Source organism: Myotis daubentonii, chromosome 7, assembly GCF_963259705.1.
Source record: "Myotis daubentonii chromosome 7, mMyoDau2.1, whole genome shotgun sequence".
Taxonomy (NCBI): domain Eukaryota; kingdom Metazoa; phylum Chordata; class Mammalia; order Chiroptera; family Vespertilionidae; genus Myotis; species Myotis daubentonii.
The window spans coordinates 77,860,253-77,873,227 of record NC_081846.1 but is presented as its reverse complement, the minus strand read 5'-3'; the positions used below and the strand labels follow the sequence as shown (position 1 = coordinate 77,873,227).

At 33.2% G+C, this 12,975-nt stretch overlaps 1 protein-coding gene across 13 annotated transcripts in view; it reads left to right on the top strand.

The window, feature by feature from the left end:
* CCNT2 (cyclin T2) overlaps positions 1-12,975 on the top strand; it is a 42,005-nt gene that overhangs the window by 15,948 nt on the left and 13,082 nt on the right. For 4 of the 13 annotated variants that reach the window (XM_059704603.1, XM_059704607.1, XM_059704611.1 and 1 more), the window contains 3 exons: positions 6,927-7,055; positions 9,079-9,139; positions 11,478-11,555. In XM_059704603.1, coding sequence (XP_059560586.1) covers positions 6,927-7,055; positions 9,079-9,139; positions 11,478-11,555 — 268 coding nt within the window. Of the gene's footprint in view, positions 1-3,106; positions 3,213-3,595; positions 3,722-4,415; positions 5,140-6,926; positions 7,056-9,078; positions 9,140-11,477; positions 11,556-12,975 lie in introns of those variants that run through there. The other 9 variants (XR_009453858.1, XM_059704604.1, XM_059704608.1 and 6 more) reach the window with 7 other exon arrangements.

Genomic DNA, 12,975 nt, shown 5'->3' with positions numbered 1-12,975 from the left:
AAAAAGACTTTTGTGCCGTTGAAACATTTTACTGATGACTTTTCAGTTTTCCATTTGTCTTTTGTTCAGTTGATGTGGCACCCATTTTCCTTCCTTTAAAATCTTTCCCATTGCTGGTAAATGATCGGAAATTGTTTACTGAGCAATGTTTAATCTTTCTGCAAGTTGTTTTTGAGTTTGACACGCATCTTCATCCAATAATGCTTGTAATTACTGGTCTTCAAACTTTTTCGGTTAACCTGGATGTTCTTTATCTTTCACATTGAAATCATCACTTTTAAAGTGTTTAAAACCAGCGTTCACAAGTATCTTGAGATGGAGCATGTTCACCAGAAGCTTCCTGAAGTATACGACTTTTTCTTCAAAATAAAGTAATGAATTAAAACTCCCCCCAGATGCTCTTTTTTTGGCACGAAATTCAACAACCTTCAGCAAATTTGACATATGAAGTTTTGAAGCTTGCTGTCAGTGCATGAATTTCATGCATCAGGCCTCTAGTTATAAATAACGCTATAATGAACATAGGGATCTCTGTCTTTTCAAATTAATGTTTTGGGTTTCTTCAGATAAATACCAGAAGTAGAACAGTCTCTTATGATTAGCCTTTGTTTTAAAGTGTTTTGTCCGATCTAAATACTGCTACCCAGCTTTTTTTTTCCATTTCTATTTGCATGAACTCTCTTTTCCCATTCTTTACTTTCAGTTTGTGTGGTGTGTGTTTTTGGGGGGAGGCAAGGGGGACAGAAACATCTATAACATCTATGTGAGGGAGAAACATCTAGGTATGTGCCCTGACCAGGAATCGAAATAATGTCCTTTCGGTGTGCAGGACGATGCTCCGGCCAGGGTAATCTGTGTGTATCTTTTGATCTGAAGTAGGTTTCTTTTGGACAGCATATGTAGGGGTCTTGTTTTCTTATTCAGCCAGTGTTTTGAACTGTGCATCCGATAGATTGCTTTATCTCCATTTTGTTTGGTTCTTTTTTCTAGAGTTTTGTCCTGTTCTTTCATTTGGGACATGTTTCTTTGTCCCCTCATTGTGTCTGTCTCCCTGTGTTTGTTTCTCGGTATTAGGTAGGGCCGCTACATCTCTCCGTCTTAGTAGAGTGGCCTGATGTAGTAAGTGTCTTGTAGGGCCCCGTCACCTCATCTCCCTGGTCACCAGAGCCAGTGCTCCAGGAGTGTCCATTGTATGGGTTGTGTGTAGTTGAGGCTTGATTGCTATTGGCACCTCAGTGGGAGGGATTGACCCTCGAGCTGATTGGTGTGAGGACTGGCTGTCAGTACAGGGAAGGAGCTGTTGTGCAGGGGCTGACCCCACAGAGCAGGATTTGCTACAGTGGGGCTCTGCTGCCTGCTCTTTGGGTGTGTCATTTGTGGAGGTGGTTGAGTGGTGCTCTGGTGCAGTACCACATAGTTTTGATTACTATAATTTTGTAGTAAATTTTGAATTCAGGAAGTATGAGTCTTCCAACTTTGTTATTCTCTTTCAAGATTGTTTTGGCTATCTCCAGAATTTTAGGATCAGCTTGTTTCTGTAAAACAGAAGCTGGGATTTTGACAGGCATTCTGTGAATCTATAGGTCAATTTGAGGAATATCGCTATCTTCACAATATTAACTCTTCTATAATATTAGTTCTTATTTGTTTAACCATCTGCAGGAAAGTGGACCTTTTTAAATTTTTTTTTTATTTTTAGAGAGAGATAAGGGAAGAGAGAGAAACGTCAATGTGAGAGCAAAACATTAATCGGCTGTCTTCTGCATGCCCCTTAGCAGGGATCAAACTGGCAACCTTTCAGTGCACAGGACAATTCCCAACCGAGCCACACTGGCCAGGGCAAAAGTGGACTTTTTAAGATTAATGTAGAATATTTGAGTACCTATGCAGTGTTAATGTTCTTGTTTCACAGTAAGTACTACATGAGTTTGTGAGACGGTAGCTGAGAATAGAGACTTAACTATGAAATGCTAAGTGTACTTTAAAGTATAAGTTGCTTATTGTTTATGTGTTGTTTTTCTTTTGTAACAATAAATAAATGTTAAAATGCCAGATAGTATTAGGCATATTTAATATATTTAAATGTAATTATGGAAATCAAGCCTTACTCTCTTGAAGACTGCTTTTCAGCAATAATGAATACTAGTATTTTTTAGTCTTTATTAAGCCAGCTCTCTTTTAAATGTAATTAGATGTCCCAAATAACATCCATCCTGAAGATTTTTTAAATTCTCAAGCTAAATTATCTTCTGTTGACAGTATTACATTCACACATAATTATATGAGTAGAAAAAAAATAACTAAAATACCAGGCTGAGTTAATTATGTTTTCTGTAATATTGAAATGTCAGTCTTTTCAGTGTAGCAAAATTAAAGATTTAAACCACTTCTTAATATTGTGCTGGAATTTTGGTTTAATTTGCTTGAGCTTGGTAATCTTTCTTATTAGCAAATGTGCATTTTGAACTTTAACATTTTCTTCTTTGGTGGGGGTCTTACCTCCCTTGTTTTTACTTATATCTAAGTTTCTACCTTTCCTTTTTCTATTCTAGGAGTTTCTTTCTATGAGTCTTTGCTCAAGTTATACCATTACTACTTGTCCTCACCTATAGCCTTAGGCAAGTGATTTCCAAATTTTAAGCTGTGATACCTAGAAACTAGCTAGATATTTATTAGTGAAATCCTTTCAAAGCACAGAAATAATTATCCTAGCCTTAGGGGAGGGATTAGTGTCGAGGCAGTTAAAAAGCGGAGGGGCGGGGGGCGGCGAATGGGTTCACTGGCCTGCGCGACAGGGAGATGGAAACATAAGAATAGTTTAGGAGCCTGATGATACTAGTACTGTATTATCAAATAGGAAACAGACTTAGAAGTGTTATCTTTGCTGCTTTTAGTGCTCTTTTGGAATTAGGACATTTAAAGTTGAGTAATAACACAGCTGTGGGTGGTTCTTAAATACAAATGTACACACAGTGTGTGCATAAAGTTAATTACTAAAACAAAGACCAGATGATTCACTTGAAACTGGCTGATACAGCCATCTTCCGTGACTTAGAAATTGCCCAGGCTTTTTGTTAATTCGAAAACCTTGCCTCCAACTATCAAGGTTGAAGCCAGCAATGGAGAGTGAAGAATGTCAGCAGTGAGGGCATCATCATGAGCAGAAAGGGGAGACAGCGGCCAGGAATGGGCAGGAGGAGTGAGACCAAGAGGTAGGAATGAAAACATAAAGGAACAGAAAAAGAGAAGGGGATGAAAACAACGGCAGGGAGAAAGGAATGTGGGTATAACCATTCATGTTAAGTATCATAATTCAGTGTTTTAATCTGCTTAGTTTGAAACTAAGAACCTTTAAAGAATTGAGTTTAACTGTGGAAGGAAGAGGTGAGCAAGAAAGAAGAAAATTTTTATAGCGTGTTAAATCGCATTTAAAATTTAAACTCAACAGTAGCAATACACAATTGTTTAATTTTTCAACATGTAATAACATTTGAGTCATATTACTGTAGGGCACTATTCTAAGTGCTGTACATATCTTGATCCATTTAATCCTCACCACAAGTTTACAGCAGATACTGTTTCTCCCATTTTACAGATGCAGAAACTGAACCACAAAGAGAATAAGTAATTTGCCTAGGCTAGTCAGATTCTACTGAGGCAGTCTGACTACTGTGCTGCAGCTGGCTTCATCACATCTTCCTCCCCCTCCATGATTTGTATGGTATATTGTTTTGAGAATATAATACCTCCTTGAACTAGTTGTAGGTTTGCTAGAGTAACATACTCTGGACTATTTAAAAATAAATTTTTCTTCCCTTTAGTTATAGTAATTGGAGAAAGTTTATCAAACTAGGGACCAGTACACAAGGCGGATAATGCATTGTCCCTGTCCCCAGTGAACTGAATCTCAGTTAGTAATTGGTCACTTGAACCAGCCAAGTATGTACTCCAGTATTGGTGTGAATTCTTTGACTTTGAGCCAAGTTTATGTGTGTTAATGAATGTTTGTTCCCTCAAAAGCCACAGACCAACTAGTACTGCCAGTATTTAAAACATTTGACATTCTTATCCTTTTAATAAGCCACGCAACAGAATCAGCTTTCCATATAAGAAGCAGTAGTGCCTAGTTTGATTACCTTTCTTAGTCACCCTTAAAATTAAAGTCTCATTTGGATATTTACAAAGTATTTATCTAAAAAGGTGTTTTGTTTTGTTTTTACAGCCCTGATGGAGTAAAATGTTTGCAGGCTGTAGAGAAGGAAATGTGAATGGAGTTAGTGGATTTCACCAGAAACTTTGGAAGAGTGTTGGGTATTAGTTGCACTGGAGGAGAATGAGAATTGAGCCCTATTTAGAGGGAACAGAAAGACTTCTGTGAGGAGTGTGGGTAAATACACAGGAATCTACCCTGATGATCATTGCTTAGCTCACTGAATACTTAATTTTTAAAATTACTTGTAGAATTTGAGAATCACTCACTAGTACAATACTTTGTTTACATTGAGACTCTTCTAAGGAGACAATGTACCTGTGTGGTCTGAAAGTACCTCTTCATATTGAGGCTTTCAAAAAGTCTGAAGAGGATGGACCTGTGACTGGGAATCCTTAAAGATTTTACCAAGAAAAACTCATTAGAGACATTTAAAATTGCCTTTTAGGCAAGTAAGAGAAATTCTGGATCATCTGGCAGTTGGGAAGGAGTTTAAATATTAAGTTTAGTCTAATTTGACTTTTGCCTTGTTCCTCTATTGCTTCACTCCTTGATAAATAGTTGTAGCATCTGAAAGTTGGCTTAGCCATTCCCCTTTTAGATGTGAATAAGATAATAAATGAGAGGTTATTCGAAACTGAGTGTCTTCATTTTATTGGGTGTTTTCTTGCATTTCTTACCTTGGTATTGATTCTTAGATTTTTACTGTGGCATTTGGAATACTTTGAATTTAATATTAGTGCCTTTATGTTTATATATAGATTATCCACATGTCATTCATTCAAATATATTGGACAGCAGCTGCACAATACTAGATAATGGGAACATGAATGAATAATTCAGTCTCTGTGTTCAAGCTGTTTCTAGACTGGAGGACAGAAAGATTAATAAACCAGAAGTTAGAATACAGTATAAGTACAATGATAGAGGTATGCATAATTTTTCATTGAATAAAGAAGGGCACTTCACTCTGACTCAGAAATTTTACTTTGGAAGGAGATGATCTTTTGAGTTAAGCCTTTAAATAGAAAAGGAGTTAATCAAAATAGGTAACAATGGTAGGAAATTTTAAGTATGGGGAAAAGTACCAGATAGGAATAATTGTCCAATCTCGGTTATCTTATACTTTTTACATCTCAGAAATACCACCACCACCATCCCTGCTCCTCCGCCCTGGGTGACTGCTATTTAACTGGCATTTCAAAAATATTAGCTGATTTTGATATTGCTTAATTAAATCTGTTGTAAGAATACATTGCTTTTTTAGCATTCTCAATTAAAAGATATTTTGTTATAATTTTAATTTTAAAAGATGACATTAATTTGAAAGTTCAAGTTAAAATTATTCAGTCCTTTTAAGGTAACATTACTTCTGGTTATTTAAAGCCAAACTTACTTAATTTTAGGTCTGTTTTAAAGATTTATATTTCAGGAAGAGGACTTCTAGTTATTTTTACTCATACATCTGCAAATGCGTTTGAAATAGAGAAGGTTCCTTTCAGATACAAAATCTGGCAGTTAAATTTCATGTCAGTGAAATAAAGGCTCCACCTTCCCTGTATCAGAAATTTTCTCCTTTTGTTACCTACCCAAATCGCATAGCATTGATTTATGCCCTTCCCTTTTTCCCTCCCTCTTTTGACATTGTTTCTTTATAGTGATTGAACCCCAATACAGTGAAACTCAGATGTTTATCTCTTGAAAAATAATGTATCTGAATCTTGACATTTAGACATTATCTTTCCATGAGATATTTCCTTTTTCAATTAAATTTATGGGGGTAACATTGTTAATAATTTTATAAACTTCAGGTGTACATATTATAATATAACATCTGTATACTCCATTGTGTGCTCACCACCCAAAGTCTTGTCTCCTTCTATCACCATGAAATATTTCTCGTCTGTAATCTTAGAACGTTATTTGAATTTAAAGTATGCCCATTTTCTGAGTCAGCAGTTATTTGGTTTATTAGTAAGTTCAGGGATAAATTTTGTTCAAAATTAGTGTTCTCTCAGTATCTTTGTTAGTGCTATGTTCTTATACCTTAATCCAAAGAACATAACTCAGTAATGCTTTAAAAATTGCTAATTTCTAGATCTTCAATTGTTAATGTTTCTATGCTATTAGTTTGTCTTAACATGTTTATTTCCATGAAACTTTTAATGGTGTAAGTAAAGTACTAGAGATATTAGGTAGCAGTTTCACGTGCAGAATCTTCAGTTTGCCTTGTAGATCCTTTTCCTGTCTCTTAAGCAAGATTGTGTAGCTCTTAGCCACACAATGAGTCATTGATTAATTTAAGAAAACCCTAGAAAGTGGTGGCTGTCCTAAAAGAAGGAAAATTTAGGTATACTTTACCCAGTTTTTCGTTGTTTTTTAAAGCTATGGCTTCATTCATTGTCTTGAGTGTTTTTCCCTTTACCTTCACAATGTGCATTAATATTATTTAAACTTTCTCTTAGTTTAATAAAGTAGAAGTCTTTTTCCCTTTAATATTCTACTTGCAAAACAAGTAAAACAGATTTTATCAATTAGGGTAACTAGTTTGATTTATTGAATAACTTTATTAAAACTCTTATCAATATTTTCATAGCCCAACTAGCAATTCATAATTTCAGTGTTGCATTCCTTTCTTGCACACCTCTCCTCTTTAGAAAGTAAGGTTTTTTCCAAAATTTGTTTTTAAATCACCAACTTTCTTTCTTTGCTGCAGATAATATCACCTACTGCATTATTTTTGGCTGCAAAAGTGGAAGAACAGGCTCGAAAACTTGAACATGTTATCAAAGTAGCACATGCTTGTCTTCATCCCCTAGAGCCACTGCTGGATACTAAGTGTGATGTATGTAAAAATTGGGGGGTTTTTTTGTTTTTGTTTTTTGTTTGTTTGGTTTTTTGGGTTTTCTTTGTAAATTTGAAACCTTTTCATTATTCAGACATGATAAAAATATATCCTAATTAGTGTTGCCTTCCAAATGCTGCTTATTCCTATTACCACTTAGGAATGTAATGGCAGGAAGCAATCAGGCAGAGACATATTTCATGTATGTTCATGAATTATAATGTCATTCTGAATTATGTAAGGTACTTTTTAAGTATTTCACATTTTGTTGTTTATCCTCACAGCATACTTGTGATATGTGTAGAGGGTAAATCATTTCACCTCCATTGTTCGGGTATGTTCAAAATCAGAGATAAATAACTCAAAATTGTCAGCAAATGAAGGAATAGGAAAACCTCTGGATTTACCTCCAGACCAGTAGTTAATCTTTTTTACAGGATTGTTTCTTTATTTAATGCATATATATTACTACTTATCTCTTTGATACATAAAAATACATTTCACCATGCTTTCATGAGCGGCAAGCACTTTTTAAAAATATTTTAATTTTCCTAAAGAGTAATGCTAGTTTCCAAACAACTTGTTCTCATCAGTATTTTAATAGACCTTGTTTGAAAGCACCATTTTAAAATGCTCTGATATCTTATAACAAGAAAGAATTCTGGGCCTTTAAAATCATTTTTCTAGCACTCTTATTATAGGTGAGTTCTTTATCAGGAACTTTTAAGTACTAAGTGACTACCAGATTATATTAATTCAGTTTGATTTGGATCAAGTTTAAGTTCCAATTAACTATATCTGATTTTATTAATCTAGATGTTGTTATCCTATATGTTGTTAAGGAAGTAGAATAATAATATAGCCATTCAAAAATAGAGAATGTATGATTATTCAAAAATAAGAACTATTTAAAATTAGTAGTGTCTACTAATTTTACAAATTCAGAATTATTTCTTGTGGTTACTTAGGATATTGTTCAAATAACCGAAATGTATGTTTTAAAAATCAGCTCAGTGACCTTTTCAAATGGGACATAAGTAAAATTAAAGGTACTTTCACTCTCTGGGTTTAGTAGTATGTCTTTATATAAATGAATACTTATATGTGATATATTGTTTTCTTACTAACAATATTTCTGGTAGTTATGTCATGATCTAAAAATGAGATGGCAGAAAATTTTTCATACCCTTTATTTTCAGAGTAATTGCAGTAGAGGAATTTTTTGTTTGTTTATTTTGTTAATCCTCACCCGAGGATATTTTTTTCCATTTATTTTTTTTTTAGAGAGTGGAAAGGAGATGGGGAGACAGAGAGAAACATTGATGTGAGAGAGACGCATCAATTGGTTGCCTCCCACGTGCACCCCGAGGTATGCACCGGAGGTATGTGCCTTTGACCAGAATCAAACCCACAACCCTTCATTCCGGGAGCTAACACTCTAACACTGAGCAAAGCCAGCTGGGGGGTGAATAATTTATTGAGGTTGGGTGTATGATATATTATTTTGGTATTTTATATCTAAAATTTTTCCTTTTAATCTAGAGATTATACAGCTTTTTAAAATTTTTATTTTGCCTTTTTTGGAGAGAGGAAGTTAATTCTAAAAGTAACCTGTTACTGTCAAATTATCACATGAAGGTATCCTAGATTAAGTTGATAAGTCTTTCTTTAAGGTGGGTTTGAATTTGGTGTTCTTACGTGGATTGGTGCTTCCTATCTAATATGTCTTGGAGCACTAATAATACCTGGGTAAAGTTTTATATTATAGACTAGCCCTCCTTCCTGTCATATTATCATTATCGTTAGGTTTTTTGGGGTTTTACTTTATTTACAGAAGTAATTCAATTTTGACTTGCCACAGAATATAAGCTTTCTCCATTTCCTTCGATTTCTTTCCTTCATATTTATAAACTACTCTAATTCTGTTGTGATCAATCTATAATTCTCATGAAATTTAACGGTCTCATAGTCTGGTAGTTATGTTTATCTTAAGCATTTTAATACTGCTGTTTTTACCTCGCAGGCTTACCTTCAACAAACTCAAGAACTGGTTTTACTTGAAACCATAATGCTACAAACCCTAGGTATGTACTTACGTCATAGATTTTTATGTGTGTTCTTCAATGCAGTACAATAAGTCTTTACTTAATGTCATCAATTGGTATTTTAACTAAGTGAAACAACATATAATAAAACCAGTTTACTATGGGCTAATTGATACAAACAAGAGTTAAGTTCCTATGGTATAACAAATGATGTTGAGTGAAATGACATTATTCAAGTGCCTGCTATATATATTCTAAATAAAGGAAAAAATGTCTGGAGTGATTTTATCTTTGATGAAAGTTTCATTTTAAAATAAAGTTTAGGGCCAGAATATTATTGCCTGGTTATAAGAAAACCATTTTTAAAAATTTCATTTCATTTCACATAAACAACCTTTGGTGAGATTTTAATGTTTTCAGATAATTGGGATCCTATGTTTCGTTCTGGCTTTGCATTGGAGAATAAAATAATTCCTCTCAAACTGTTGCACATGATTGTAATGTGTACAAATATACATGGCAGTTCTTGTTCTCCTAGAGCAGTGATGGCGAACCTATGACACGTGTGTCAGAGGTGACACGCAAACTCATTTTTTGGTTGATTTTTCTTTGTTAAATGGCATTTAAATATATAAAATAAATGTCAAAAATATATGTCTTTGTTTTACTATGGTTGCAAATATCAAAAAATTTCTATATGTGACACGGCACCAAGGTTAAGTTAGGGTTTTTCAAAATGCTGACACGCCGAGCTCAAAAGGTTCGCCATCACTGTCCTAGAGCTTATAGTCAGTGTTTAATGAATGTATATCATTTTTAATGTGACATAATAGTTGAATGTTGAACATTGTTTTCTAAAAGTTATATTGTCTGCAAAGTTAGTGCAACTTAATTGGCCTCTAAAGATCATTTATTCTGATGTTTCACTTTACCATGACGAAATTGGGGCTTAAGACAGTTTTGACTTTTGTAAAGTCATGTATTACTCCTAGAAGAACATTGTCTTTACAGAGAGCTGGGTTTAAATCTGTAGGCCTCTGACTTGGGCAAAATTCCCCTCTTTACCTTTCATCCTCCATTCTATATATGAGGTGGAATGATAATGCCTACCTTAACATTGTGAAGATGATATATTAAAAAATTGCCACATAGTGTCTGTGTCATAATCATTATTTATTATGGTAGTTACTTTTATTTTATTTATTACTCCATTCCCAAATGTTGAATTCAAATGGTAATCACAGCTTCTCATAATAACTGATTATTTTTATTACAAAAGTAGCTTGTTTGAAATATCACTTGTTTAAAGTTTTTATAGTATAAAAAGATACAAAAATAAAAGTGAGAATATTCTCATTCCCTTCAAATTCAGTAATGTAAATGTTATTGTTTTAGTATATAAAGTTAAATAAATATGAAAATTTAAATATAATGAAAGTTGAAAAAAGAACATTGTATTTTAAAATAAAGATATTTTTTTAAAAATCAGTGTGTTTGCATTATGACAGAGTATTAAGCATGAAGAATGAATAATAGCATTTTTAAGGGAAACATAAGAATGTATAAGATATACCTCTTTGGCTTTCATTAAAGTATGATTTTGCAGGTTTTATTATGGGAATATAAATAGACCATACAGTAACTTTATAAATCCAGATTACCTATTATTAGGATATTATTCACTTATTGCTTCTGAAGGCATTAGATGTGTCCTCACCCTACTTAAGGGTTGATTGGGCATTGAAAGCTTTTCAACATTTTATCTTTGGTTTTAGAAACAGTGATTTAATGAATCTTGAGGCCTACAGGTATACTTAACTTTAACAATTTTATTATTAATGAAACACAGTTATAAGCTAACTTGCTGAAACTTTTGATCTGAGGCATACTAAGAAAATAAGAGCACTGTATTATTTAAAAGGTCATTTCTTACACTGTAGCCCAAAGGTTATATTTATGAAAAATTTTTCACATCTGAAAGAGTTGGAATACACTTAAGAACTCCAGTAAATTCAATAAAAGGGGGAAGGGGAAAGAAATATACTACATAGTTGAATTCCCTGCTTAACATGTGGGGCAAACTTATGATTTTAGTTTATTTTTAAAATGAGGATAATCTCAAACTAATTGTAATTCAGATTTTTGAATAAATATTCCTCCCTGATCTATAAATAACTGATAATAAATTTTCATAATTGGAACATTGTTTTTGAGAAGAAATGATTTCCTATCAGAGGTATTTAGTGATCATGTCAGTGATAAGAAACATTGTCTTTGGGTTTTTTTAATAGTGAAAAATATATTACACATTTATGGTTGTGTGGTGAATGGCATTTCTCAGGCAAGTATTGTAGTGGTAAGTGATTGGGGAAAAAAGTGCTTTTCATTTCAGGTTTTGAGATCACCATTGAGCACCCACACACAGATGTGGTGAAATGTACCCAGTTAGTAAGAGGTAAGTGATCTTTGAAACTTTTTAATTAAATACAATATTTATGATTTTTGTTGTCTATAATTGATTTGAATGCTATTTTGTTCTTAAAGCCTTTTCTTGAATTTTAATAAGGAAAATGTCATTTTGAAGCATTACTTTGTAGTGTTATGTATCTTCCTACTCATCTACTTCTATTTATATACACTTCAGTGAGAGTTTTATTTCACTAAAAATTTGGAGGGCTTTAAATATTCGGGCTCTCTACCTCCCCTTTGGGCTATGCCTGTCCTATATTTCAGTTACTATTTAAGATGAAGGCCATTAACACATGTGTACAGAGAGTAGTATTAATTTTTAATTATGTCAGAAACTTTCATTGACTTGAAGAGACTACAGTATAAGAATTTGGAGATCAACCTCAGATTTTTTCTATAAAAAAATTGTGTTTCTTAGATTTGTCATGTTTGCAAATGTCTTGCCCATCTTCATTTGAACAAGATTGGCTTAATACATTTTTCACAGCTCTTTAGTATTACTAAAAATGGTTTCCTTTTTGTGTATAAGGAAATAATTATATAGCATGATATGTAGTGTGTAATGTGGCTATTACACCTTTTATAAACAGGAATAAGGAAGCTTTTGTACCTTTTGCTTTACTGCTTATAAAGCATGTGGAACACGTTTTTCTGCTCTTGTTAATGAATCTGGTGTATCTGTTATTTGCCTAGAAATAGTTTTCCACGGTTGCATGTTGTTATACTGCTGCTGCTGCTACTACTGCTTCCCATTAGAAATGTTACTTACTAATAGCAACCCCTTAGAATCTTTAGTGTGCCTTTTTCTATTACTTCCTTTTTGAAAATTAAATTTTGCAGTTTCATTCTTTTACCACCAGACTTCTTTAGGATTATTCTAAACAAAATGGGTAAGACTTTTGAAGGCCTTGTTTTGTTTTTTAGTGTTTACCTAAATATCCTCACATTTTATTCATTCTAAATTGAATTCATTTTATATCTAGGTAGGATTTTATATGTTATGACTACATTTTTTTTTTAAAACAAAGGCTCTGTTATCTGACATCACAAGAACTGGACCTCTAAAAATGCCATTAGCACATATCATTTGTAAACTTGAACATACTTAATTATAGTGCCTATTCTTTGTGATTGAATATATTTTATAGCACATTCTCATCCCCAGTATTACAGTATAGTATAGATTTTTATAGATAACTAGTGTAGATGTTGAATTAAGAAAAAAAATCTGAGTAGTTCTATTTTCCTAGAAACTTGAAAGGGTAAACTGTTTTGTCAGACTAATGGAAAGCCATATAATTTGTTTTAAATTGAGTCTGATGAAGAATGATATTGAAGGAAGGTATTAATATAGGTTAAAATAATGCTTTAGTAGGAATTGAAACTGGATTTTCAGCTTAGTATTG